The following is a 27,122-nucleotide window of genomic DNA, read 5'->3' on the forward strand; positions in this document are numbered from 1 at the left end:
GAATGCCTAGCAAGTGATCTTCAGGTCCAAGTTTTAATGAGAGAACCAAATGGTTTGGCACAGACATGAGTTTAGCTGTCATCAAGAATGAAAATATGTTCTCGTCAAAACTATTTCAAAATATTTAGTAGCTTTCGGGATGCATCTGTCAAACTAATGCTAATGGTATGAAGTGCAGTTGAAATACGTGACAGAAAGCACGTGAACACTGCTAAATATTTTTCGTGGAGTGATAGAATTACGCTGTGTGTTGTCCAGAGGTGAGATTTTTTGCTCAGAGGGAGGTAATCCATGGGTAAAATGTTTGTGACAGATGAAAAAAGAGGGGACGGGGGGCTGTCATGAACTGCTATGGTGCCGCGATGCCTCAAATAGCAAGATGTAAGTCACTACAGGCTGTAACAGGCTGTCACAGGCTGTTCCCTCCTCTGCTGGAAGGTGATAAGTCAGTGTGTGGGGACCCCAGCATGTCACCAGGGTGAACGTAACAGTGGTTCTTCCATGCTCACCTTACCAGCTTCTATCACGCTGAAAGACACGGAGCTCTGTCTCTGTGGGAGCCCGCAGTGATGCACACACAGCAAGAACAGGCTTGGATCATTACACAGACTCTTCCCAAATTCAGTGCGGTGCTAGAAACTAGGAAGCAGGAAATAGAAAGCAGGAAGCAAGAAGCAGGAAGTAGGAAGTAGGAAGCAAGAAGCAGGAAGTAGGAAGCAGAAAGCAAGAAGCAGGAAGTAGAAAGCAGGAAGCAAGAAGCAGGAAGTAGGAAGCAAGAAGCAGGAAGTAGGAAGCAGAAAGCAAGAAGCAGGAAATAGAAAGCAGGAAGCAAGAAGCAGGAAATAGGAAGTAGGAAGCAAGAAGCAGGAAATAGGAAGTAGGAAGCAAGAAGCAGGAAATAGGAAGCAGAAAGCAAGAAGCAGGAACTAGGAAGCAGAAGGCCTTCATTCTTTCGAGGAACTCACAGAGTTGAGTAAAAGAGGCTCACAGGTGAAATAGGATTTTGTGATATGAGACTTACTGAACTGGAAAACTATACACTTAAGGAAGAATGTGCCACTCCCCCCGCCCCATTCTTATTTCCACTCAACTGTGGTCCATTTCAAGCATACTCAGATGTTTGATTTGGCAAAGGTTTCTGAAGGACCCTAGGGCCCGACTCCTGGGTTCTGACTTATACAGGCCCAGCTTTTTGGCTGACATCTGGGTCTGCTATATAACAGCCTTCTTTCTCTAATGCATGGGTACGGAACACAGGCATCCTGGTCACGGTACAGGGCAGAGTTTCTGGTGTGTCCCCTTCCCCAGCTCACTAGAAAGATAGCTCATCCATCTTTTGCATTTCAATCAAAGAATGCTAATGGTTCAGAATGACAACTCTGAAGAGGACAGTCCTTCCCGTCTCTGTCAGTTCAGTTAATCTGCTGACCATACCATGCAATCTAAAATGACTTGTTTTTCTTGTTGGGCTGGAGTTAAAACTAGATAGCAAGGTATAACCACTGAATAAGTATAATGTCTAACTGGGAGAACACTCATCAAATGTGTTACCTCAGTGCCTGGTTTGAGTCTGAGAACTCACTTAGCAGACACTGGTCACCACCTCGATTGACTCTTGATAAGACTAAAATATTATACTCATTCATAAATGTAGACTAGAATATCCTCATTCGTAAATGTAGACTAGAATATTGTACTCATTCATAAATGTAGACTAGAATATCCTCATTCATAAATGTAGCAGTAATTTAGATTATTTAAGGTAAATCTTGTTTTATCTTCTTTTGTGTTCTTTGTCATCTCTTCTGATCAATAATCTTGTTCGGAAGAATAGTGGGCTTTGTACTCTACCATAAAGTGTCCCCAGATATGTTAGGCTGGAGAGATTCCATCAGTGGGCATTGCCTTTGGGATGCCCACCATCTTAGAAAATGGGTTCTTCGGGAGGGGGATTGGGAAAATGACAGCAGGACTTCTTTGGCTGGGGCTACTGCAGCTCAGTGCTAGGGTAATCACCAAGCAGGTGTCAGGCCTTGGGTTTAACAAAGGGGAGGGAGAGAGAGAGCGTGTGTGTAGGAGTATAGGCAGACTGTGGTCACTGATGAAATAATTCAAGTATGTTTGGGTCCACCAAGCCTCTTTGGGGTGCTGGAATAAAGAGACGCCTCTTAGGTGGAATGCCAAGGGGATATATATTTTGGGCAGTCTACTTACCATTTTTTTTTGTTAGTTTGTTTTTAATGCTGAAAATTGAGCCCAGGGCTTTGCACATGTGAGCCACATAGTCTATCATGGAGCCATATTCAATGTAAGAGACAGATATGTTTAAGCCACAGCTCCTGACCTCAGAGTCTATAGTCAACTAAGACCCACTGAATCTGCTCTAAAACAAGGTACATTTTGAAAGAGTCAAGTTAGAGACAATGTAAGACAATATAATGGAATCCTCCTTCACTCAAGAGAAACTGTAACTCTAAATTTTAAGGGCCACCACCGGTAATCCCACAAAGTATACAGGAAGTTTCCATCTCAATGGCCATCTTGTCTACCTTGAGGAGATGCTGTCAACAATACAGAAGATGCCTTCTAAGGCAGATTGGTTTGCTCACTATTGCAGTTGGCAAAGATACCAGAAGACTACACGTAGCATGCGTCTAATATGGCTTTAGGTGCTTCTGTGACTAAGGTAAGTGTGTACCAATAACAAACATTCTACTTCTGTCATATGAACAACACGATTTTCTTAGCTAGGCCAGGTCAGGCCTAACAGTCCAAAAGGATGAGACACCGTTTGTTTAGTGACAACAAAGTTAACCAGTGCTCTGAGACTTAATGAGAAGGTAGTGATAAGAACTCAGTCTGTCTTTAAGTATTTCCTACTGATATTAAGACTTTTTTTCCTTGTGAAAACGTACACTCTGTTTTAAAGCATGTCGCTCAGTGCCATTAGGTAACCACACAACCATCACCACTACCTACTCCTGGAACTTGCCAAAACTGCAATTTTGTTCCCATAAGACACCAAGTGCCTGCCTCTTCCTCAGCCCTTGGTAGTTCTATGAAAGTGACTACTCCAGATGCCATAAAGATTTACTATTCAGTGATGGGAGGTTTCACTCAGCCTAGTGGTTCGCATGTGGGTAGCTACAGTCAAATATGTTTCCTTTATAAGGCTGAATGCTACCCCAGCACACGGCATGTCTGCTCATTTGCCAAAGGATGTTTGGATGGCTACTAGCTTTTAGCTTTTGCAAATGACTGTGCTGTGACCGTGGGCCTTTATGACCCTTCAACTCTTTGAGAAGTAACCAAGAATGACTTCCTTTTATAATTAGAGACAGTAGGCTGCACCGTGGGGCCTTAGCACAGCACCTTAGAGCGTTGCATGAAGCCTCAAAAAAAAAAAAAAAAAAGGAATTTGAAAGAGAAACAAGTTAGCAGACTCTTTGGCCAAAGCACAGAAATTAACTAGGTAAGAGAGTTCTTGGCTAACATCCTCATCCACTGGAGCCTTCGAGTCAAAGTGATAAACATTTCAGAATCCAAAAATCTATTTTAATTTGTTTTTTTCTTCATTCTGCTTAGTTTGCCTCTTAATTTATGGCTCTTTCATCGGAGCTGTTTCATTTACCATAGCTTAATTTGATTTGTTATTTATTCAGAGCCCCGGCTAAACTGCTGAAAGTTCTTCACATATTATCACCCAAATTAGCAGTGCAATGTCTGAAAGAGAAATGATTGCTGAGTGCCCCAGACTGGACTGAAAAGGCCAAAGCTAATGCAGTGGTCAGGATGGTAATTAAAGATATTTTTTGAGAATTCAAAACTTTATAAATCACAGGACACGTGGTATTTAAAAGAACGGTGAGCCATGTCCTCTGTGTCTCAGGTTCGGAACAGGGCCCGAAAGAAAGAAATCAATGAGCGCCATTGCTCTGCACATAATCAGATCTATAATTCTGACCTTTGAAACAGTGAACTTCTTAATGGTCCTCATTCATCAAGCGCTCTCCCCACTCAGTTTCTCCCTCCACATAATGAATTGTTCTTTTACTTAGATACTTATGACAAGTTAAGTTTAGGCACTGCTTTTGAGGCTATAGCTGAGCACGAAAGTGAGGGGAGCACTTGGGATAGGAGCCCCCTTATTCATACCCTTCTTTTGGAACATTGTGGCCTACAGTGTTCCAACATCTTGGGCAACATGAAGTTGCCCAAGGCAAAGGACACTGCGGATTCCTGAGAGGCTGATGCAGCCTGCTCTCAGAAACGGCCAGCAGAGGATTTGACTAATGTGTGGCTCCCTGGAGGGACCCCCAACAAGCTCTAAGCTAGAGAGAGGTAAAGTTTCATGAATCATGTTAGGACTCTAGAGTTCCAGGTCAAAATATACACAGCAAACATGATCTTAGGGCAAGGCCTAGGGGAAGAATTAGACTTGCTGGGAAATTCAGAGGGATGGGTTCCTGCAGTCTAAGCACTTACGAAGCAACAGCCGAGAGTTAACTTGATCCTAGACAAAGGGTATTTGGCTAAGGCATGTGAGCAGCTGCAGGTCAAGGAGCTGAGGTGGAGTGGGCAGGGCTGGCTGTGGGTGGATGTATGGTGCAGTCAGCCCTTAGGAGGAGTGGGAACTGGTTGAGGAAGGGTTGCAATGCTATGATAGTCGTCGGCACACTCGGTATGCCATGAGGGTTCCAAGATTCTGTGTCAGCCAAAAGCCGTCAAGACTATGCAGATCACAAGGTCATAGATAAAAGTCATTTTGCTACTGAGCATTTTGGTAAGCATCCTCTTCCTCAATCCCATTTTATTAATATTTCGATTGGATATAGGCTCGATGAGCCAGTGCTTTGCACAAACTCATTATTAAAAATGGTCAAAGGAGCAAGAGCCTATAACAAGGAAGTGGTAGGTGATTAGCAGCCCAAGGCTGTCCTGGGGGTGAGAAGCCTCAATGACTCCCAGACTGATTGCTACCACAGGCTGAAGTCTAGACTTCTCCACTGTGAAAGCCCTGAATAGAAGACTCGAAAAAGCTAATATTTTTATTTAAGATCCATGACTACAGTATAGAGAAAAATTAATTCTCACATCTGTTTATTCATTTTCAATCTAAATTCATGGTCTTGTGAACAATATGGGAAACAGTATACTATTAATAAAAGTGGGTTTTGAAGGTGGCATAGAAATAAAGTGGTTGTTCCCAGAGCCTGAGCAAGGTTTGGAGGAGGGAGGGGGACACCAAGGCACAGGGTGCAATGGCATGTGTGGTAGCTTCCTAGTGCTCAGTAGTATGGGAGTAAAACTGTCTTTCTTACCAGTTAAGCAAATGTAGAGAGACTGCCAAACGCTCCCAAGAAAGAGAAGACATACAGCTGAGGTGACAGCCATGCCAGAGGCCCTGACCTGATTCCTGTACAACCTTCACAGGCAGTGAATAGTGCACTGTGCCCTGTAAGCATGTATCTGTGCCATGTATCCATTAAAATGTGTGCAGTACAAATGTAACAAACAATAGTTTAAGTAACTACTACTGATTAGTTTGTTCATTTTTTAATTAAGCCTATATGAAATTAAATATACATTTATTCAATTCAACTACTTTCATATGTCAACTTACGAGTAGAAAGGATTAGAGTCAAGCTTCAAAATCCTACCTTCCAAGCAGGGACTGTATCCATTAGAACATTTGTATTATGGAAAGCTAATCAAATGTGATACTATGTAACATGTTCCCCATGACTTTAGAAACAAAAGGAAGTCAAATGCCTGCACTCTGTATTGTTAGCTCCTTTGATTGTGGTAGTAGTGACAGAAGCCAGAGCTTGTACAGGCCAGGAAACACTCTATTCTGTGGGCCTGGATTAACCGAGTATTTTCTTGGCCTTTAATGAGGAGGTACTCTGCATGCTTGCTTTGGACCAAGCACAGATGGGAGGCTAGGTGCAGAGCATGGTCACCAGGGGTTGTCTCCTAACTCCACCATGCTACCATCTAACAGGAAACACAGAGGACACGACACCAACATCACCCTGACAGTGGTCTTGCAGAGACCAGGGTGGAAATGCAACTGGGGAGAGCACAAATCGCAGGTGTCTGAATTAGGATCGGGCCCTCAAGCAGGTGCAGTGTCCAATGTTAGAGAAACAGGATCCATGTTGGAGATTTGCGGTTGTGTCTAAGAGTGCCCAGGACAGAGAAAACGGGTCATTCTTAGATAGGGTGACCGGGGCTACCTTTTGCTTTGTTTTTCCTTGCTTTGTTTTTACAAAGTAGGAGAATGTTTAGAACTCAATAAATGAGTCTGTTCTTGCTTGCTGCCGTAGGACCTATAGAAACAGCTCCTTGCTCGTGCCAGTGGAGCAGTGCCAGCACAACTTGAGGGTGTACAAAAATGACAATACCCCAAACTCCTTTCAGAGACCAAATTCACAATCTGGGGTGGACTTGGCAAAAACTTGCTTAGTAAATATATTATTCAACATTGTGTTTTGTCTTACACTGCCAACAGCGACAAAACCATCAAAGGGTCCCCTAATTAACACAATAGGTCTTCTTCACCCTTTTGAACATTTATACTATAAATGAACATACATGAGAGATTCCATTTATAGCTCTATTCCCTATTAAAAAGAAATTCAGATTTATGCTAGAAATTCAGGTCACAAGGATCACTGATCGAGTTCTAACTCAAAGTAGAAACTGGCCTGCGCTCGCGCTTGCGCTCTCTCTCTCTCTCTCTCTCTCTCTCTCTCTCTCTCTCTCTCTCTGAGTTATGGAGTTTTCTTCTATTTTGAGTATTGTTCACAGCTATTTTTACTTACTAATCTGAAATGAAATGGGAAAAAAATGAAGTGATTTTATGAAATTTGAGTTCTGGGGAATCTCCGAGACCCACATTTCAACAATCATACTAAATAGAATGTCCTGTTTCCACAGCCTGGGGATGCTCTCTGTCACTAATGGAAGGCGAGACTACATCAGCCCAAATATGCACATGTTCTTTACAGCATGGGAAGACAGCGGTAGGCCTGAAGAGTCATAATCCAGGTTAGAGATTTGAGGTTGTATCTAAGAGTGCCCAGGAGAGAGAAAAAGGGTCATTCTTAGGTAGGGTGACTGTGGCTACCTTTTGCCGTGTTGTCTGGTCTGGAGATAACCACTATGAAGTTTTCTCCTGACGTGCTTGGCTGGTTGGGGTTTCAGAGGTAAGATGCAAAGAAATGTCTCATACATTAACTATGCTAACAGAGTAACGAGGAGTCCAGCGGGAACGTGCCTGACTGTAGCACCAGCAATCAAAGGACAACTGTACCCCTTGGATGCCCAGTCCCAGGGTGCCATGAGAGCCCAGCACTAAGATGGTTCAGGGCCTGGCGTGACCTCCCAGGACTGTAGGAATCTGAGGAGTGGGATTGAAGACCGGCTTGGGCCTCGCTGCAGCACACCCTGAGGACATCTGTCCTCGCCTGGCCGGCAGGCAGACCACTGGGTAGCTTGCTGGGTCTGTCGTGGCAGGTTTGAGTCCTGAAGAATTATGTGTGATGCCACAGCCAAATCTGTGCAGAAGCCTGAGGGACCCGGGCTTTTCTGGCAGCACCCACGTCCCAGCCAGCTCAGGGCACTTCTCGGCAGAGAGTGGTTTTGCATTACATAGCTCTTGCACTGAGTAAGCGGGGTCTTCTGCTTACCGGTCCCAGTGGGCGAAGGGATGGATTGGGGGGAAATCAGCAGATGTGGCTAACACACACTCGTGCGCAGGTCTATTCTGGTTCAAGCAAGCCAATGCGTGTGCTGGGGCATAGAGTTCTCTACCTCTGGTCTTTATTTAGATGAGTACATGCTGTGTGTACATATTTTATACGTCCCTGACAACAACGAAATTAACATACATACCCCTTCATGTGCATTCACGGCGAGTGACGTGTGGCTTTGAAACTGGAATCTGAATTGCGTATTGCACTTAAAATATTTTCTGCAGGTACAGGTTCGCACCGGGCTACAGTTGGGGGCGGGGGTGGGGATTCTATCTCCCATGTAAGAAGGCAGAGCGGGAGACAGTCAACATCAGCTGACCTCCAGCCGCACAGGTCAAATGTTTCTTTGAAAACAGTGCTTTCATCGAAGTTTCCCTCTCATCTTTTTTTGTTCACGAAGGCTACAGAAATATTTTCCACTTTTACAGCATTATTTTTCCTAGGCAGTACTAGTATTGTTTCAACAACATTGTGTGACTCGATTCATTTGTAAAATGAACACTGGCTGGCTGCACTGTAGCCAGGCAGCGGGGTGTGCATTTCGGGATGAAGATGGTTGTGTATATCGCTAACAGGTGTTTCCATAAAACACAGCTCCTGCTTGCTATTTTATATAATAATTCATGTCTCTTTAATTATTTTTGAGCAGTCACAACTATGGAGATTGCTATGTACCGCTGTGGCTCAGACAGTAATATAATTATAATTAATACAAATGCTCTCCAACTTAGGTAAGATCTGCGGCAATTTTAGAAGCGACAGCAAACATAATTAATCACGGTAAAATCGGCAGTGGTGATACGCTAAAGTCTGTCAAACTGTTATTTAGATGAATTATCCCTCATGGAGAATGTTGGAAATGCAGGTATTTTTATTTGCACAAAGGTACTAAAGCAGATGAGGGTAAAATATGGTTAAAAAAAAAAAGGGAGCCCTCCTATTCGAATTACTGTGAATCAGTCAAGAGAGTACCTGTAGTGGGGCTACGTGTAAAACTCCATTTTCTAGATGTTCAGCTTGCAGCCTTCTTTGGCTTTTGCTGTTCCCAAATATGGCACTGCCAGAGACATATGCCTTTTAGGATAGGGACAGAAGACATGGACTTGCCCACAGATGGGATGAAAGTAAATGTATGGGTCTTACCAAAGTCCTTAAAAGCAAAGCCTTTGTATCATAGGTCTAGGCAAAGCCTTACAGGTGTGTGGGAGTCATAGAACATTGTGACGGACCCCTCAGGGCCATGCCTGCCCTCAGACACTATCATCTCTAGGCCATGAGTTGAAAGGCTTCACATTAGCTATGAGACTGTTTCCTTCACCAAGTACTGATGCACAGGACTGTCCTTGCAGGAGGCAAATGAGGTTAGCTACGTCAGTACCCGACGATGCCTCCTTACAGCACGGCGCTAGGACATGCGCCATGGCTGGGATTTGCCAGAACTCCAAGCTGACTGGCTTGGAGTGCTGACTGGCACAGACAGTGAGCTCATCCTCCACAAGACACATTCCCAGTGGCACTACCAGATATAATGATATGTTTGCCCCAGTCTCTACTTTCTCTTGTGCTGTGGCTATGAACGCACCAGCCCAAATGGGCAGATAGGTAGATAAGCTATAGATAGGTAGATGGATACATAGACGATAGATAGATAGATAGATAGGTGATAAATAGATAAATGATAGATGATTGATTGATGGATACATAGAAGACAGATGATAGATGATAGATATATAGATGAAAGATACTAGATAGATGATAGATGGGTGATAAATAAGTCGATAATAGATGATAGGTAGACAATAGATACTAGATAGATGATAAATAAATGGTAGATGATAGATACTAGATAGACGATAGATCAATGATAGATAGATAGATAGATGATAGATAGATGGTAGAAATAAATCTGTGAGTAGAGGAAAGCCAGGCTAGAGAAACACAAACAGAAAATCCCACAAATCTGATCATACTAATTTCCACCTAGTAGAAAAATTAGCCAGTTCTGCGTAGACATACACACCTGAGGCCATTCTTGCACACACACACACACACACACACACACACACACACACACACACCCCCTCGTTTTCTTCATTGCCTGCTGGCTTTTCCTTATTTATTGAAGGTCTTTTGTGACATGGTGGGAAATGTGGCTCACCAGCCACTAATACAGGGCTTCAAGTGACTGCACAAGAGAAGGTATTTGGAAGACCTACTAGGTAGTTTAAATAATGAAACATGCTTGTTACACACGAGTAAAACTCCAGTGACCAATGCGTGATTCATGCAGTATTTTAACTATTCTGTCTAAAAATGGTGCTTGTAAAATTTAGACTTGAATTTTGGTGAAAAAGGCCCTGAACAACTCCCAGTTTTGAGCTTTGTGTCACGTGCAGCACAGGCCTAAAACTTAAAGCGTTGCATTCATAGGCAGAGTGCGTTGGCTAATTTGTCTTACAGAGAGCACATCCTCTCTTTCAGAGAAAGCAGATACAGCACTGGTGCATGCTGTGCAGACAGCCCTGTTAAGATTATTGTGTAGTAAATAATCATGTAAAATCTGACATGACTTATGGGTCTTTAGTCTAAAGTTGTATCAAGGCCATATGTTACCAGAGGCAATCTCTTCAAATGCATAATTTATAGCATCAGCCCTGTGACTACCTGAGAGACCTGGGTAGAGAAATGAGCACATCTAGCAGGGAAAACAAAAGACCCTTGGAGGATTAGTTAGCATTTAGCTGAGGTCACAGGGGCAACTGGATTACTACGTTTTAAGCTGTTCCTCACAGAGAGCTTGCTGGAAGACACGAAGATCCAATCTAGTCCAAGAATTTGAAACAAATCTCTGAAATCTTCATTTTGAATATCTAGGCGTGATGTCCATGCCTATGGTTTGTTCCTACTACCTATTATTACTTAGGCTTTTCCTTGGTGCATGTTAGAACAATAGAAAAGCTCACTGTTATCCCCAAATCGGTATCTACATAAACAACTGAGGTAAGGATCAGGCAAAGATCACCCAGAAAAAAAAATGAGTGATGAGGGACAAAGGAAAAGAGAAAAACCAAAACAAAACCAGTATGAGATGTGAGTAAGAATGAGACATAAAGATGTGGAGGCAAATAAAGTTAGGCATGGTAGCTCATGCCTACAGTCCCAGCATTCAAATGGTGGTAGTAAGATCTTAAGTTCAAGCCTAGCTGGGGCCATAGAGTCAACCCCCATTTCTCAAAAGCAAACAAGCAAACAGAAGCATTAAAACAAGGTAGGGAGCTTCCATTTTCTGTCTGCGCCCAGTGACGACTCTGTTCCAGAGCTCTCTGTACCCAGATCCCACTAGGAGAGAGCTGGTCTCCCAGGAGTGCTGTAAGGAGGCTTACAGGAGTATCAAGCCACTGTCAGAGTCAGCAAGACCAGCAAACACTAGAGATAACCAGATGGCAAGCGGCAAACTCAAGAACCTAAGCCACAGAAACCAAGGCCACTTGGCATCATCAGAACCCAGTTCTCCACAACAAGTAATGGATACTCTAACACACTAGAAAAGCAAGATTTTGATTTAAAAATCACATCTCATAATAATGTTGGAGCATTTTTAGAAGGACATAAATAACTCCCTTAAGGAAATACAGGATAACACAGGTAAACAGGTAGAAGCCTATAAAGAAGAAACACAAAAAAGAATTACAGGAAAACACAACCAAAACAGGTAAAGAAACTGAATAAAACCATTTAGGATCTAAAGATGGAAATAGAAACAATAAAGAAATCACAAATGGAGACAACCATGGAAATAGAAAACCTAGGAAAGAGATCAGGAGACAGAGGTAAACATCACCAACAGAATACAGGAGATAGAAGAGAGAATCTCGAGTAGAAGATACTATAGGAAACATTGACATAACAGCCAAAGAAAATGCAAAACACAAAAAGATCCTAAGCTAAAACATCCAGGAAAACCAGGACACAATGAGAAGATCAAGCCTAAGGATAAAAGGTATAGAAGAAAGCAAAGATTCCTAACTTAAAGGGCCAGTAAATATCTTCAACAAAATTATAGAAGAAAACTTCCCTAACCTAAAGAAAGAAATGCCCATAAACACACAAGAAGCCTACAGAATTCTAAATAGATTGGACCAGAAAAGAAATTCCACCCATCACATAATAGTCAAAACACCAAATATACAAAACAAAGAAAGAAAATTAAAAGCAGTAAGGGAAAAAGGTCAAGTAACATATAAAGGCAGACCTATCAAAATTAGACCAGATTTCTCAACAGAAACTATGAAAGCTAGAAGATCCTGGGCAGATGTCATAGATCCTAAGAGAACAGAAATGCCAGCCCAATTACTGTATCCCACAAAACTCTCAATTACCATAGATGGAGAAACCAAGATATTCCATGACATAACCAAGTTTACACAATATATTTCCACAAATCCAGCCCTACAAAGGATAATAGTTGGAAAACTCAAACACAAGGAGGGAAACTACACCCTAGAAAAAACAAGAAAGTAATCTTCTTTCAACTAACCCCAAAGAAGATAGCCACACAAACATAATTCCACCTCTAGCAACAAAAGTAGCAGGAAAAAACAATCACTATTTCTTAATATCTCTTAACATCAATAGACTAAATTCCCCAATAAAAAGACATAGATTAACAGACTGGATATGTAAACAGGACCCAGCATTTTGCTGCATACAGGTAACACCTCAGTGACAAAGACAGACACTTGCTCAGAGTAAAAGGCTGGGAAAAAATTTTCCAAGCAAATGGTCCCAAGAAACAAGCTGGAGTAGCCATTCTAATATCAAATAAAATTGCCTTTCAACCAAAAGTTATCAAAAAAGTTAAGGAAGAATATTTCATATTCATCAAAGGAAAAATCCACCAAGATAAACTCTCAATTCTGAATATCTATGCTCCAAATTAAAAGACACCAAGGTCCATAAAAGAAACCTTACTAAAGCTCAAAGCACATTGCACCTCTCACAATAAGAGTGGGAGACTTCAACACCCCACTCTCATCAATGGACAGATCATAGAAACAGAAACTAAACAGAGACACAGTGAAACTAAAAGAAGTTATGAGTCAAATGGATTTACAGATATCTACAGAACATTTCATCATAAAACAAAAGAATATACCTTCTTCTCAGCACCTCATGTTACCTTCTCCAAAATTGAGCATATAATCAGTCACAAAATAGGCCTCAACAGATACAAGAAGATTAAAATAATCCCATGCATGCTATCAGATTACCATGGACTAAGGCTGGTCTTGAATAACAACAAAAACAACAGAAAACCCACATACACATGGAAGCTGAACAATGCTCTACTCAATGATAATTGGTCAAGGAAGAAATAAGGAAAGAAATTAAAGACTTTTTAGAATTTAATGAAAATGAAGGCACAACATACTCAAATTATTGGACACAATGAAAGCTGTGCTAAGAGGAAAACTCATAGCTCTGAGTGCCTCCAAAAAGAACTGAAGAGAGCACACACTAGCAGCTTGAGAGCTCACCTGAAAGCTCTAGAATAAAAAGAAGCAAATATACACAAGAGAGTAGATGGCAGGAAACAATGAAATTCCTGAAATCAACCAAGTAGAAACAAAAAGAACCATGCAAGGAATCAACAAAACCAGGAGTTGGTTCTTTGAGAAAATCAACAAGATCGACTACCTTTAGTCAGACTAACCAGAGGGCACAGAGACAGTATCCAAATTAACAAAATCAGAAATGAAAAGGGAGACATAACAACAGAATCTGAGGAAATTAAAAAAAAAACCATCAGATCCTACTACAAAAGCCTATATTCAACAAAATTGGAAAATCTGGAGGAAATGGACACTTTTCTAGACAGATATCAGGTACCAAAGTTAAATCAGGATCAGATAAACTATCCAAACAGTCCCATAACCCCTAAAGAAATAGAAGCAGTTATTAAAAGTCTCCCAACCAAAAAGGGCCCAGGACCAGATGGTTTTAGTGCAGAATTCTATCAGACCTTCATAGAAGACCTAATACCATTACTGTCCAAACTATTCCACAAAACAGAAACAGAAGGAACACTACCCAATTTGTTTGATGAAGCCACAATTATGTGTATACCTAAACCACACAAAGACCCAACCAAGAAAAAGAACTTCAAACCAATTTTTCTTATTAATATCAATGCCAAAATACTCAATAAAATTTTCACAAACCAAACCCAAGATCACATTAAAATGATCATCCATCATGACCAAGTAGGCTTCATCCCAGGGATGCAGGGATGGTTCAATATACGGAAATCTGTCAATGTAATCCACTATATAAACAAAATCAAAGAAAAAAAAAACACATGATCCTCTCATTAAATGCTGAGAATACATTTTATAAAATTCAATACCCCTTCATGATAAAAGATCATGAATTCAAGGGAAGATCAGGAATTCAAGGTCCATACATAAACATAATAAAAGCCATATGCAGCAAACCAGTAGCTAACATCAAACTAAATGGAGAGAAACTTGAAGCAATCCCACTAAAATCAGAGACTAGACAAAGCAGCCCACTTTCTTCCTACCTATTCAATATATTACTTGAAGTCCTAGCCAGAGCAATCACACAACAAAAAGAGGTCAAGGGGATACAAATTGGAAAGGAAGAAGTCAAAATAACACTATTTGCAGATGATATGATAGTATACTTAAGTGACCCCAAAAATTCCACAAGAGACTTCCTAAACATGATAATCAACTACAGCAAAGTGGCTGGATATAAAATTAACTTGAACAAATCAGTAGCCTTATTCTACTCGAAGGATAAACAGGCTGAGAAAAAAATTAAAGAAAATGCTACCCTTCACAATAGATTCTAACCGAGCAAGTGAAAGATCCATGTGACAGGAACTTCAAGTTTCCGAAGACAGAAACTGAAGCTCTCAGAAGATGGAAAGATCTCCCATGCTCATGGATTGGCAGGATTAATATAGTAAAAATGGTCATCTTGCCAAAAGCAATCTACAGATTCAATGCAATCCCCATCAAAATTCCAACTCAATACTTCACAGGGTTAGAAAGAGCAATTTGCAAATTCATTTGGAATAACAAAAGACCCAGGATAGGAAAAACTATTCTCAACAATAAAACAACAACAACAACAACAAAAAAAAAACCACCACTACCAACAACAACAACAACAAAAAGACACTTCTCGGGGAATCACCATCTCTGACCTCAAGCTGTATTACAGAACAATAGTGATAAAAACTGCATGGTATTGGTACAGAGAGAGGCAGGTGGATCAATGGAATAGAATTGAAGACCCAAGAATGAACCCACACACCTATGGTCACTTGATCTTTGACAAAGGAGCTAAAACCATCCAATGGAAAAAAGATAGCATTTTCAGCAAATGGTGCTGGTTCAACTGGAGGTCAGCATGTAGAAGAACGCAGATCGATCCATCCTTATCACCCTGTACAAAGCTTAAGTCCAAGTGGATCGAGGACCTCCACATAAAACGTACTCTGAAGCTAATAGAAGAGAAAGTGGGGAAGAGCCTCAAACACATGGGCACTGGAGAAAATTTCCTGAACAGAACACCCATGGCTTATGCGCTAAGATCAAGAATCGACAAATGGCACCTCATAAAATTGCAAAGCTTCTGTAAGGCAAAGGACACTGTTATTAGGGCGAAATGGCAACCAACAGATTGGGAAAATATAATTTACCAGTTCTACATCTGATAGAGGGCTAATAACCAATAGATAAAAAACTCAAGAAGTTAGACTCCAGAGAATCAAATAACCCTATTTAAAAATGGGGTACAGAGCTAAACAAAGAGCTAAATATTCCTCAACTGAGGAATATTGAATGGCCAAGAAGCACCTAAAGAAATGTTTAACATCCTTACTCAACAGGGAAATGCAAATCAAAACAACCCTGAGATTCTACCTCACACCAGTCAGAATGGCTAAGATCAAAAACTCAGGAGACAGCGGCAGATGCTGGTAAGGATGTGGAGAAAGAGGAACACTCCTCCATTGTTGGTGGGATTGCAAACTGGTACAACCACTCTGGAAATCAGTTGGGATGTTCCTCAGAAACCTGGACATAATACTACTACCTGAGGACCCAGCTATACCACTCCTGGGCATACACCCAAAAGATGCTCCAACATATAACAATGACACATGCTCCACTATGTTCATAGCAGCCTTATTTATAATAGCCAGAAGCTGAAACAACCCAGATGTCCTTTGGCAGAGGAATGGATACAAAATATGTGGCACATTTATACAATGGAGTACTACTCAGCTATTAAAAACAGTGACTTCATGAAATTCTTAGGCAAATGGATGGAACTAAAAATATCATCCTGAGTAAGGTAACCCAATCATAAAAAACACATATGGTGCGCACTCATTGATAAGTGGATATTAGCCCCCAAACTCAGAATACCCAAGATACAATTCACAGACCATGTGAAGCTCAAGAAGAATGAAGACCAAAGTGTGGATGCTTCAGTCTTTCTTAGAAGGAGGAAACATGGAGACAAAATGTGGAGCACAGTCTGAAGGAAAAGCCACCCAGAGACTGCTCCATTTGGGGATCCATCCCATATACAGCCTCCAAACCCAGACAATATTGCAGATGCCAAGAAGTGCATGCTGACAGAAGCCTGATATAGCTGTCTCCTGAGAGGCTCTACCACAGCCTTACTGATACAGATGAGGATGCGCAGACAGCCATTGAACTAAGAATGGGGTCCCCAGTGGAGGAATTAGAGAAATGACTGAAGGAGCTGAAGGGATTTGCAATTTCTTAAGAACAACATCACCAACCAACCAGACCCCTCAGAGTTCCCAAAGACTAAACCATTATCCCAAGAGTGAACCTACGGCTCCAGCTGCATATGTAGCAGAGGATGGCCTTGTAGGGCATCAGTGGGAGGAGAGGACCTTGGTACTGTGAAGGCTCCATGCCCCAGGGTAGGGGAATGTCAAGGCGGGGAGATAGGAGGGAGTGTATGGGTGGCTTCCTCATAGAAGCAGCAGGAGAGGGGATAACATTTCAAATGTAAATGAAAAAATCCAATAAAAAAAAAGAGGTAGGAAAAGGAAGTCTAGGACAAAGGACACGTGGAAGAAACAGGAAGGCGAACAGGACTGGATTCACGTGCCTGCACAAGCACTCACTGAGATGGGGCTCTAACACAGGGTTATCTTCATCTCGGACATTCCTAGAGCTCAACAAGTTCATGCAGAGTTGGGATTATTATATTTCTCACCCACAAAGCACATCCATCTGCCAGGGAGCACATCAGCACAATGGAACCCCGCACCCCAAATGTCCACAACTGACTTCTCTTTTGCTGTTAAGAATCTTCTAGTTCCTTCTCTGTTCTGCATTCACAGGAACAGCGTCACCACCACTGACTTGCTGCGAGAAGAGCTAGTTTCTTCTAGACTTTTCCTTTCCCCTCCAAGTAGGCATTCAAATATACCTCCTGATGTCCCCCCTTCATTCAACAGTCTCTTTACAACTGCTTTCCATCTTCCTCACGTGAACATAAAACTTAGCGGACACCACCACCAGCTAGATTTCATGATGGGGTCCAACCACTTTCTATGACCGCATATAACCTTCATGATCCTACTCTGGCAAACGGGTCTGCTTCACCTCTTCCGCCCATGACCACATCCCCACTCCCTGGTTACATTTGCACTTAAAGAGCAAAGCAGCAAGCCCCATGAACAACTTCTGTTCGGGAACATCTGTCCACTACTTCCAGTCAATTGTATTTTCCTTTGTCATTTTATATAAATTGAAGACTCTATTTTATTATTAAGTTGTGTTTTTTGAAAGACTTGCTCACACAAAAGCATATATTGGATGTTTTCCAAGGGAAGGAGAAAATTATTTACCATAACCACATCTACTAATCTCTTCCACCAGTGAGCGATCCCTCAGCCGGTCAGAACCCTTTCATGACACTGCGTTTGCTCTAATGACTCAGTCCTTCACACTCGGGTCCCTGTCTTTTACTTTGGGGCTGCTGATCGTCAAGGTTACTTTCTCACGGGGAACTGTATTGATTAGCTAATGTAGCATGGTGCCAGCATAATGCTGGCACGAGGAATTCTGTCCTCATAATTTTCGTTATAACCGGAGGGAGGTCTTCCTTCTCTCTCGGCTCGGGAGCACCAAATACAAGAGCTGTCAGTCATTAGGACCAAACACCTGTCAGGGACTAAAACAAAAATCATAGCTTTTTGATTGTCCCAGGGGAGGAAATGGCAGGATATGCTTTGTATATTCACACACACACACACACACACACACACACCCCCAAGCATTTACTCTAAATGTCTGTCCCCTAACCGCAAATGCTATATGATTAAAAATGTTCACAATCACGGAGTCACAGCTGTGTCTTGGGCACCGTTGCCTGCCCAGTAAATGGGTCTTTTCGTGCACACATGAACAATGGGAGTGAGTCCTTTGGCTGCAAGCCTACCTCTTCTTCATGACCAGCACGACGCCAAGGAATATGATGACAAACAGAAGGATGCCTGCAATCACTCCGGCGATTTTCACCGTGTGGTCTGTTCCTTTCTCAGGTTCAGGGACTGGCTTTGGAGTAACTGCCCCTGGAGACAAAGAGGAGAGCAATTGGGTAAGACAGAATAAAGATGTTACATTTAAATTTTTCCCCATGCATTTAACAGAATAATACAACTTATCAGCGCGGGCAGACAGACGGGCTTTGATTTTTTTTTTTTTTAAAGCAGCTTTCCTAGATGTTGAAAGCATTGTAATTGTTCCCATTGCTCTTCAACACTTCACTCCACCACAGCACACCCACGTCTGACCCTTTTATAACAGACTTCTCAAATGCACTTTTAAATATTTTTATTATCTCTTTTAGCTCCCGCTCTTCCTCTGTTAAAAACTCGCTAACAGCACAATAGCTATTCCTAAGCCTTTATCCAAATTTGATTTGCTGGGACATTTTCCTCAATTATTTTTCATAAATGAAGCAATAATTCTATCACATATTAGCCCAAACACCTGGAAGAGGGAGATAAGCTCATTTACCGTGCATCTTACCAGCAATTGTTTTTTAACACAATAGAGACCCCCCCACCTTTGGAAATCTGAATCTAGGTCACATCTGGTAAGCAAAAGGATCCTTCTAAGCAATTTATTCAGAACGTGGGGCAGCAGCTGGTTGATCATACCACTGGTGCTCAGAGTTCATATCTGTTTAAATGAGATAACCGGGGCCTCAGAGTGGTGGCTGTGTCTCGGCTTGCTTGCTCGCCTCTTTCTAATGCACTGTTTGTCCTGCTTATGGCGTAATGTGATGGAATGTCAAATCTGTGTCTGATGAAATATCCCATTTCCTCTGCTAAGTGAGTTCAGGATGAAGAATATTAGGAGTTTATTGTCCAATTCATGCAACGGCGTCTACTTTTTAAAAAAGGTTTCTCCTAGCCTCAGGATACAATGGCCTCTGGTATCTGGGCCACCACACTACCCTTACTAAATACAGTGATTTAATGTTTAAACTTCTCATCCTAGAATGCTTTCTGCATTTTCTGGTGGTCGAAAGTAACGAATGTGAGTTTGAACCTGCTTCTTTCTCCCTTTCCTTTGTGTCTAACACCAGCGCGCTCATTTGTGCTTGTGAAACTGCACTGGTTCTGCCTGCATCTGTGCGCACGTGTACGGCAGATCGGACGTCAGGTGCAGAGTGGGGCATTGTGGGAATTGGGGCACTGTGAGAAATGGGGCATTGTGGGAAATGGGGTATTGTGGAGGACTGGGCGAGGGGAGTTAGAGCTGCTCTGGTTTCCTTGACTCTTTGGAAGTATATGGATCCAGTTTCTTTCCAACTAAACACATATTAAGATTTTTATTCAAGAGAACAAGGCTGTAACCTGGCCAGATAAAGCTGGGTGCAGATAAGAGAAGAAATGAGAGACAGAAGACCCCAGGCCATCAGATACGTTTATCTCTTGCTGAGTGCCAGCGACTGTCCCAGGTGTCCTGTGTACTGCCGCCTGGTGCCAGCTTACTTACTGCTTTTAATAAAAAGGAACTTTCTAGCCATGCATCTTCCTTCCTTCTTCTCAATGATGTAAGCAAAAGCCTTCCAAAGGGGCTTATTATTATTATTATTTTATTATTATTAAATTTACTTCCAACAATGTCAAGAGGACAGAACATCCTTCCTGCTACTTTTTCTTAATTTAATCCTCAAACCTGCTGTCTAGTTTAATGTTGAATGTATTAATGGCAATTACATTATAATAATAAAATAATTAAATTATTTAAAAGACAACAATGATGATCTGAAGAACACTCACTTCCCCAGACCAATTGCCACAGCACCAGGTGGCTGACGCAGAGGAAATGGAAAGGTTAAAAAATCTATTGTTTAGAAAATTTTATAGAAACATGCATATTTGATAAGAGGATGAAAAACTTTATAAATGAAAAATTTAACATTACAGATTCGGAATGGAGGTCCAACCTTTTCTATTTTTATTTACTATCCAATTTTAAATGTGTAATTTGCAAAAACATCTATCTTTACCAGTTCTCCAAACATAGTTTCAGTATAGCAAAACAATTTTAAGGTTTTATTTTATTTTTTTGCTGTTTTTTGTTTGTTTTTGTTTTTGATAGTCAGCAAATACACCAATTGAGAAAGAATGAATTTAAGAAAAAAAAAACTTTCACTTAAAAACATTCTCACATAAAAAATATAAGGTGATCTAGGTCACGCACTGTAAGTTCTGAGAAGAGAAAAGAGGGACCCCCTGACTGAAACAGCTGCATAGATTTCCTCAGGAAGCCAGGAAGGCTCAGGCTGGGGACCAGAACTCCTGACCAACCTGCCCAAGGCATTTGCAATGACTTCCCTTTGCTAGGCTGGGTGCCTCTGAGGGAGGCTAACTCTGTTATAAGGACACCCCGGCCGGTTAAGTGGATTACTGCCAAGGCGATCAAGGTGAACATGGGAGGGAATATCACCAATATTCTGCTTTACCTAACGCATGGTTTCTTGACACCTAACTACATTTCTTTCTGTATATTAGGAGCATGGTAGTGAGCCAATAGGCAAAACAGGATTTACATTTGGGTGTGCCAGGGAGAGAAGCATTTGAACAAAGTCTGTGGGCCACATGATTCTCGGTGCTAGACCCTGGGGGTGATGACCGAGTAGAGAGAACTAAGAAGGAATTACTGAGACAGGAGCATTGAGGAGACCTGCAGAAGGAATGAGGGTAGGGCATGCCCTTACCCTCTTGACCTCTGCAAGCGGTGGAGAGAGCGGATCGCTGGGCAGGGGTGGAGTGTGGTGAACTGGGAACACGGCACATGTTGTTGGTATGAGGAGGTCGTGTCTACAAATAGGAAGAATTCTGATGGGAAATACTGGAGGATTCTAGTGGAGGAGATACAATCTGGTTTATATTTGACGGCACTATCTTGGATGCACAGGAGGCTGTCCGTGCTGGAAACACAGACGTCAGAGTGGGGCTCTCACAACAACCTGAACCTGGTTCTAGGTGACCATGGTGGAGATGGAAAGGCCTTGCCCAACTTTATTGTAGTTTCATGGTAGTCATAGGTAATTGTCGATGAGCTTCAGTATGTTGATTCAAGCATTATTGGGTTTCTGGAAGCCATTAGGGAAAACATGACCATGTCTCCGACTATCATTGACGGTGTGGGTAAAGCAGGCTCAGAGGGCAGGAAGGGAAGACAGAGCCTCACTTTGGACTATGTAGGATTCAGATGATGAGACCCAAAGGAGAGACCAGGCCGCAAGTGGTTGGGACACGTGAGATCTCTGGGTGTGGGGTATAAATTTAGGAAACGCCATAATAATGGTGGTATGTAATGCCACAGGCCTGTTTGCGACACTGGGATAATGAAAATTGAGAGGTGAACCAGCCAGGGGAGCATGGGGAGGAATCAGCGAGGAGGTCGATGGGTGAGCAAAGAGAGGGACTGCCTGTGCATTGTGGTCAGTGAGACTTACTCCTCGTCCATTGGGAGAGCTGCCATCTCTGAGGTCAAATGCAAACAATAAACAGAAATGAAAGCAATAGAGGGGAGAGAGCAGTGCCTGCAGGAGCTACATCTTAGATGGGTCAGAGGTTGGTGGCTCATTCAGGAGGTGTGCTGGCCCAGGCCAGGGAGCAGTCACTATGTACCAAGGAGTGAGGAGCCGCTGTAACCATGGCTGGCATATGGGGAATGGATCTTGGAACATGACCGCGCCCCCATGGCTTTATTGGCCTTGAGGAAAGAAGCTAAGGGGACTGCGAAGAAGAAAGGTAAGAAGGTTTAGTGAGAGGTGGGAGGGAAGGCAGAAGGAGTGTGGGACAGTGAGGATCCTTGGGAGAAGCTGAAGGCTGGGAAGGCATGGGCTCTGCAGGTGCTGAAGGTGAGGGTTTAGCCCTGGGAGAGACCAAGAGCACAGAGTAGGTGAATAAGGATGGTGTGGGGTATGAAGGAAAGGGGAGTGGCTGTTGCTTGATGAAAAACACACAGTGAAGCTAGCCCTGATGCTGACAGAGGTGAGGGCTGGGGAGAGAAGACTGGGAAAAGATAAGGGGTTGGGCTGTCACTTACTTCAAAGCACATGAAGCTCTAGGATCTAATAACCAGAGTGGAGGAGGAGTGAGAGGAGGAGGACGAGGACGAGGAGGAGGACGAGGAGAGCAGGAGGAGCAGGGGCAGGGGCAGGAGCAGGAGCAGGGGCAGGAGCAGGGTACAGAATACAGCAAACACCTGAAATTATTTTCCAAGGTGGCAGAGGAATGACCAGTGAATGTTAGAAGTGTAGATGCCTTACCCAGATGTCCCATGTCACCTACACACAACAGCCACAGTACTGCAGAATACACAGTAAGTTTGTTCACATGGCACAGGTTTCAAATAGATGCCTCTTTAGCAAGTCCTTGTTCTGTACTGGGTATTGTAACTAAGGGCAATTAGAGGAGGTAGATTACTGAGTCCCCATGCCCTCTTGACAGAGATCTGGTCACTGTCATCAAGACAGGAAGTCACTCTAAATGCTCAAGAGCTCCAGAACCAACCTGGTGCAGTGTGGGGAACAGAGTCAGGAAGACTCCTTGCCAAAGGCAGCTATGAGTGGCCTGATATCTACAGACAGGTGGAAAGCATATATTAGGGTGTTTTGCAGAGACGCCTCTGTGAGTACATAATAGTTTTGCTTCTGGAGCCTGAGTCAGTGCTGGGAACAGTCAAGGAGGGACCTTGGAAGCAAGGCTTTATGCTGTGAGAGGCCTTGCTCACAGGTAGAACATTGTCAGAGAAAATAAACAACGAAGCAGAGAGACAATGGAATTGGCCTTGAGGTGAATAACTAGGCAGGAACCCACAGATTCCACAAAGAAGAGGAAGGAAGGAGATTGTGAGCTGTAGGAAGAGTATCATTCTAGTAGCTCGGGACTCATGTCATAGCCCAAGTGGGGCAGGCATACACCTGATTGCCAAGAGCCAACACTAGACTCTCCTGGCTTGAGTCTTCCTTGGGTGGATGGGGTTGGTGCTGCTTCTTCAGGGGGATAAGCCTGTCCAGGTTCAGCCTTCAGTCTTCGCCCAAGTCACCCATGACAAACCATCCCAGCATGCTCAGGGGTATTTAGTGACAAACCAATACTATCATCTTCCCTCCTGGCCTTAGGCCCCGATGGGCAGGAGAGATGCAGGAATAATGGTGACCACTGAAGAACGGCTTCAGGAGATAAAACCTGCTGACAGGACCCTGGAGGCAGAGCACAAATGAAATGGAAGTTGTGGGGAATGTGTAAGGCTGAACGGATATACAGGGACTGTGTGGTGCTGGGGGTGGGGTAGGGGGGCCAGGGGAGGGGGTCGGGGGAGGGGTATCAAGCCCAGAGCCTTGTTACCGTAGGTTACAAAGGTATTGCACCAGCCTCAGTCACTGAGAGCACACTCCCCTCTCACACATCCAGAAGAACAATGGTTAAAAGGGGAAGACTAAATTTCAACTGAGCAAGTCTCAGTCAGTCCGCACTGGCGGTTTTTTATGACTACAGGGAAGTAATAATCTATTTTTTTCAATCTTCGTTTCGTTTGACCCTTTGCTCATGCTTTTCTGTTCTCTTCCTTAAGAAGGAGGACATCCAGGTTTTAAAGATTGCTGTGAGACGAACCCTTCATATCTTATTGCTTGGAGGATTACAATTCTTTGCAGTGTTATTTACTTTATTTCCAGTTGTGCCTTAATATTACACATAATGGTAAAACAACCCAAAGATTTTTCATCTAAATTACACGGTATTACTGTCTGCCTTCCTAGGCATGCGGTCAATTACAACTCTGAGAACAACCTGCGCTCACACTCTGTGTAACCTGATTATGCTTTTGGATTTATGGCCTTCCCCCTGCCCTGGCTTCCACGGCAGGGCGAGCGGAGCGTACACAGCTTCCAAGTAATGATTACATGTGTAGTTTTTCCTGCACAACTGAGATCCTCAGTTGTTTGAAAGGAACATCTCCAAAATTAATTCACCCTCTCTTGTTTTGGTTCTAATTCCGTGGCCGCTATTGTTCCCATTTATCAATGTGGCTGACACCCCATGGGTGAGATGATTCATGAAAAGCTCTGCACTTCACTGTCTGGACTCTCAAAGTTCTGAGAGGATTATTGGTGTTACCACTACTCTGAAGAAATACTTTCTTTCCCCCTGTTTTAATTTCTTGACTCATGGTCAAGTCATAAAACGAGGAATCAACTTGTCAATATGAAGCCATGCGTACCTTTCACATGAAATACATAATCAATAAGAGGGATGTGGCTGGCTGCTTCAGACATTTTGGAGGCTGAGTTACTTAAGAGTGGGGGTGGGGGTCCCAAGATGATGAAACGAAACTTTGAAGGTATTAAAACCACCGTCTGTCGTCAGTCATGTTTTCCGCCCAAGTTTATGCTTTTGGGTCATGGCTTAGCTGCTGCTTATCCCTGAGGAGTGACTGCTATGGCAGGAGAAACGTAAATGTCTCCTGCATAGAGCACTGTTTACAGCCCTCTACCCGAGCCCCTTCTGCTTCTGACACATCTTATTTACTTTCCTATAAAAAAATGAATACATTTAGGGTCAGTGGGATGGCGTAGTGAGCAAAGACACTTTCCACCTAGCCTGGCGACCTGAGTTTTATCCCTGGGGCCCACATGGTGGAAGGAGAGAACTGACTCCTGAAGTTGTCCTTTAATCTCTACACATATACTGTAGCACATGTGTACCAACACACACACAACACACAATTCACACAGACACAGACAGACATACCACACGTATACATACCACACAATTCACACACACACACACACACGCACATCCCACAATTCACACATAAACACTAGTTTTTTTTAAAAGTGAGTATATTCAATAAATTACACATGTGTGCCATTAGTGTCAATACTCTGAGGGCCTTAAAATGTATACACAACCTGGGAATCTGCATGTTGAGATGGGAAGCATCCTCTACAAGGCCTCAAGAGCTACATAGGCATGGCTCTTGGAAGCGTTAATAACCCCAGAGGAGTCTCCTTCATGCTATGAACGTACTCTACCACTGAGCCCCCCCCCCACCTTGAGTCCAAAACATGCTTGTGAATATACAGGCCTAAGGACATCTTTCCGAGGGAGAGTCTGAGAGATTCTGACTGTCTCGAAGGCAACAGGTTCTCAGAGTCAGAGCAAGGGAATGGAACTTGGCCACGAAGAGAGAACCTCTGCCTTCAGCCCATAGAGCTGGATTCAATTACAAGAGAGATCTATTCTGGGCCATGCTGAAGAAGAGACACCTGACACAGGGATAAGCCTGGCAAACAGAGGAGCCATGTCCTCTCATCAGGGCTGCTTCATGTCCAGGCCCAGGCCCCTGCTTGTTCTCCTGTTCTGAACCTCTGCATACACACACGCACACACGCACACACACACGCACACACGCACACATCTTGTCTAATTAATTTTACACTGGGCTGCATACATAGCAATATCTGAAATAGTTACTCAAACCAGGCCACTCTTTAACTAAACTATAACCATGAACCCAAGACCTTCCTGTCGCTTACTTCTGAAGGCAGCAAGGGCCTCTGAACTGTTTCCAACACTGGTAGCCCCAGCACTGCCTGTGACTTCTGACCATGTAGCAAGGGCTCACACTCCCAGACTCTTTAGAGCGCCTAGCTTTCTCTCTCTTGCATGAGACCCATCAGGCTCAACTCCAGGTTCAGTAATTCCAGCGAGATCTCTTATTACATATAAAGTGTTCTTTGGGACGTAACTGGTTAACTCATCTGTGTCCCCCTGATGTGGCCAGCTCCATATCTTGTCATGTGTGCAGCGCACATGCAAGGCTAAGTCTGCAGAACTCAAAGCTTGGTCACAGTCAAGCTCACTTTAATTTCCTGTCCTTCTGTTTGTCATCATCATTTTTGTTTTAGCACGATTGTTCCTTGTTTATATTAAAGCCTTCAGATGTTGGGCCTAAAGGAAAATAATAAGGAGGGAAAGAAAGAAGCACACAGAGTAGGTCCTGTTCTTCTCCCTTTGTCCCACAGAAGCTGAGCATTCAGAAAGGAGCTAAGAAGGGTCCCATGCTCCACTTTGGGTGGCTTTCCACAGATACTGAGATACGGGAGAGGAAGAATAGTGTATGAACCTAGGCTGAGGGATGGCCAGAGGAGAAGAGAGGAAGACTCTTACTACCAAATTACTACAGGAAATGAACATTTGGGTCAAACAGGGTTGCATCACCCACAGCAGTGTAGTGCATTTCTATCAGTGACCGGCAGTGTCGCTGGTCTACGAAGAGAGACAAGAAACGAGACACTGTCAAAGATAAAGTACCAGGAATGCAATACTTGTAACGATTAAGCAGACACGGGCCATTTTTCATGCTTGTACAGGAAATTTGTTTTAGAAGTTTAAACTAGCCCCAAGATCATTCCCATTGCAATTACAGTGGCCTGGGGTCCTCTGTGAAGGAAAATGTAGAAAGACGTCTGCTAAGATAATGGTAGTGTGATTCATACAACTAATAATGATTTTATTTAATGAAACGGTTACTGCCTTTCATCCTGCTTTGACAGCACCTTCAGAGTTTCTCATCAGAAAGGGTGAAATATAAACATCCCCAAACTAGCTTAAAGATGCCAGGGGCTGACTTGGACGTATTTTAAACTATGAGCCATTTGTGCAGTATCTAAAGAAATTACACAGTATATATGGGGAACCTACCAAATGTCGAAAGATAACTTTGAGGAATGAAGAATCAGTCA

General features: G+C 42.9%; 1 protein-coding gene and 1 long non-coding RNA gene across 10 annotated transcripts in view; one reads left to right on the plus strand and one right to left on the minus strand.

The window, feature by feature from the left end:
- The window catches only part of Ptprm (protein tyrosine phosphatase, receptor type, M), a 704,621-nt gene that overhangs the window by 214,660 nt on the left and 462,839 nt on the right, over nucleotides 1–27,122 (minus strand). For all 9 annotated transcript variants that reach the window (NM_001168632.1, XM_063266820.1, XM_063266818.1 and 6 more), the window contains one exon: nucleotides 18,282–18,414. In NM_001168632.1, coding sequence (NP_001162103.1) covers nucleotides 18,282–18,414 — 133 coding nt within the window. The remainder of the gene's footprint in view (nucleotides 1–18,281; nucleotides 18,415–27,122) is intronic.
- On the plus strand, nucleotides 894–14,964 carry LOC108352014 (uncharacterized). Its single transcript, XR_001839983.3, has 3 exons — nucleotides 894–990; nucleotides 2,486–2,686; nucleotides 6,943–14,964. It is a non-coding gene; the product is annotated as an uncharacterized LOC108352014 (long non-coding RNA).

The sequence above is a fragment of the Rattus norvegicus genome, chromosome 9, assembly GCF_036323735.1.
Source record: "Rattus norvegicus strain BN/NHsdMcwi chromosome 9, GRCr8, whole genome shotgun sequence".
Lineage (NCBI taxonomy): Eukaryota > Metazoa > Chordata > Mammalia > Rodentia > Muridae > Rattus > Rattus norvegicus.